The sequence below is a fragment of the Bison bison genome, unplaced genomic scaffold (assembly GCF_000754665.1).
Source record: "Bison bison bison isolate TAMUID 2011002044 unplaced genomic scaffold, Bison_UMD1.0 scf7180017849866, whole genome shotgun sequence".
Taxonomy (NCBI): Eukaryota; Metazoa; Chordata; class Mammalia; order Artiodactyla; family Bovidae; genus Bison; species Bison bison.
Window position 1 is genome coordinate 266,520 of NW_011480439.1, and position 2,771 is coordinate 269,290.

General features: G+C 60.6%; 1 protein-coding gene across 1 annotated transcript in view; it reads left to right on the forward strand.

Annotated features, from left to right (window-relative positions):
• The window catches only part of MSANTD1 (Myb/SANT-like DNA-binding domain containing 1), a 17,954-nt gene extending 16,777 nt beyond the window's left edge, over window positions 1–1,177 (forward strand). Inside the window, exons 6-7 of the mRNA XM_010848096.1 lie at window positions 220–450; window positions 1,046–1,177. Of these exons, the coding sequence (XP_010846398.1) occupies window positions 220–450; window positions 1,046–1,177 (363 nt within the window). The remainder of the gene's footprint in view (window positions 1–219; window positions 451–1,045) is intronic.
• Window positions 1,178–2,771: the final 1,594 nt, after the last annotated feature.

Genomic DNA, 2,771 nt, shown 5'->3' on the forward strand with positions numbered 1-2,771 from the left:
CCGGCGTAAAGCCCCCTCCCTGGACACCAGGCCCCTGGACTCAGGGTCACTGCTGGGCGGCTCCCCAGTAAGAACGCCTGGAATCTGCCCTCCGGTATTGTCAGTGTCGACGGTACTGGAAGCGGCTTTTGACGTTAATCGTGTGCTTTTCACAACTTCCTGGGAGCAGGGCTCACGGCTGGGCTTGAAGGGAGGCGACCGGCCGTCCCCCGCCCGAAGACGACGCCGGTGGAGGCGGCTCCGTGGCAGGTGTGCGCGCAGGTGCCCCCTCGCTGGGCCTGCATTGGCCCCGAGACCCCAGGGGGCCGCACGGCCTCCCGTGGCCTTTTATCTACCACCTCACCCCCACTCCGGGACGTGGGGTCTCTGGACCCCCATCGGCAACAGCTCAATAAAAACGATGATCCTGCCCATGCATCCCGCCCTGTGCCATCTATCAACTCGGGACAGGTGGGAGAGCCCGCTGACCTCAGGAGCTGACACGTGGACGGGCGGGAACGCAGACTAGCAGCAGGGTGTGAAAGCGCTGGGAGGGCAGGGCCGCCTGCAGGCCTCGAGGGCCCGGGGGGGCTGGACACAACAGCTGGGGCGCCTGGGGAGCGGACAGCCACCCCAGGGGGAGATGCCTTCCCAGGAGGGAGGGGCTGGGGTGGGGTGCAGGGTCTACAGGCCAGAGAGCCTGTCCAGAGCACCCCACCCCCACCCCCAGTTCCTCCTGAGTCACTAGGTCCAGGTGGCTGCTGAAGGGAGGCCCCCAGGGGAGACGAGAGCCGGGCTTCATTCAGAGTCTCACTCGGGACACGGCCGGACACGGCCGGGGACGCAGCCACTCCGTAGCTCTGAGAGTGCCGTGCAGACAGGGGAGAGGAAACCCTTCCGTGTGACTCTCAGGCAGGCGTCTAGTGAGAAGCGGCAAGTCACAAACAACAGACAGCTTGGCCACTGGCTGTGGCTTAGCCCTGTAGGGACAGCAAGGTCATTCACACTCTTGCCCAGAGAAAACCTGGGCCAGAAAACCTGTCTGAGGGCCTGCTTGTTTGCACAGAGCGTCTATCACGGTCCTCGGTCCCATGGCCCTGATTCTCTCTCTGGCTCCGTGTGGCTCTGCCTGGTGGAGGGGATCTTTCATGGAATGTCTGCTTCGCCTGGGACGCACTGCCCCGATCAGCAGGGTTGAGGGGAAGCAGGGACTGGGGTTAGTGGCAGGTGACTGTCTAGACCCGCTCCCTCTGGTGCTTCGGGGGGAGGGCCCTGCCCAGAGGCTGCTGCAGACCCCCTGGTGTGATGGCCACCAGCACACCGGATCCTCCCGTGACCCTTGAGGGCAGCCAGGCAGTGACCAGTACTCAGCCGGTGTCAGACTCCAGGTCCCCCTGGGGGTGCAGAGGCCAGCCCGAAGCCTGCCCCTGGGAGGGAGGGGTTGGGTGGAGCTGGGCTGGCAGGATGGCCCACCCACAACCCCCCCGCCCCATCCCCACCTAGAGAGCTCGAGCCATGGACTGTGGACCCTCCTGCCTGGGGCTGGACCGTGCTGCCGGGTGAAGGGGGGTGGTTCCTGGGGTGAACCAGCTGCCAGGTGCGCCCGTGGTGACCGCGCCTGCTTCCCGCACCCGCCCGCCACAGAGGTCAGCCTGGAGGTGCCCCGGGTCCAGCAACGGCGTTTGGGGCTACCCAGTGAATTTCTAGCTCTTAGACAAGACACCAGCGTGAGAACTCACTGGTTCAGCCGACACTGGGCCCTGGCCCAGAGAAACTCGAAGCTCTGGTCCAAGCCCTGACAGGCACGCAACCCTTCAGGGTGGTGACACCCTGAAAGCCCCCCGGGAAGGACAGATGGAGTAACACAGCAGGGACTTCCCTGTGGTCTGGTGGCTAAGAATATGCGCTCCCAATGCAGGGGGCACGGTCTTGATCCCTGGTCAGGGAGCTAGATCCCACATGCTGCAACTGAGACCCCGTGCGGCCAGATAAATTAAAAATACTTGTTTTAAAAAGTAGAAATTAAAAAATTAAACCCAAGATTTAGAAATGTTCATTTCAAGATAGCAATAAACTCCTTACAGTGGCAACACACACCAAGTGCGTGGAAAACATGTTTTCCTAAACGAGAAGTTTCAGCGAGAGGAGTGGCATTGTGCCGCGTCTCCTCGGATCTCTGGCCTGAGCACTCGGCGGCCGCGATGGGACATGGCTTGGTTGCCAAGTGAAGGAATCTGGGAAATCCCGCCTCGTGTGGATACACGTTTGGAAAAGAAGCGGAGGTTTCAACACCTGCGGGTCACGGGCGTTCTTCCTTCTGACGACACCCAGACTCGACCACGGTGGTTCCTTGTGGGCTGGTTACAGCGTAGACTCTGAAATCCTATCAGTGAGCTTTCACCAGTGTCTCCTGGAATCCGTCCGTCCGTCCTGCACCTGGACCAGTCCTGTCCACACTTACGGCTGTGACGTCACAGGTGGGCATTTGGAACATGACGGGCGCCAAGCACACAGGTCTGCCCCGTGTCGACCATCCTGTGTCAGTGTCCCTGTGTGAATTCACCGTCAGTCTCAGCTAAAACGTCTGTAGTTTGGTGAGTTGGCAAGCTCCTGGTGGTGGATGCAAGTTTTTCAAAATCCCAGTCTCTGATTTTGATGAAAGCTTGAAGTTCATCGCTGGTCACAAGCACCGTCAGTTTTCCTTGAAGGGACAGACTCACTTTGTCGTCTTCAAGAAAACATCTGCCAGGTACACAGGTCTGAACAATCAGAGCTTCCGTCAGTCCCCCGTC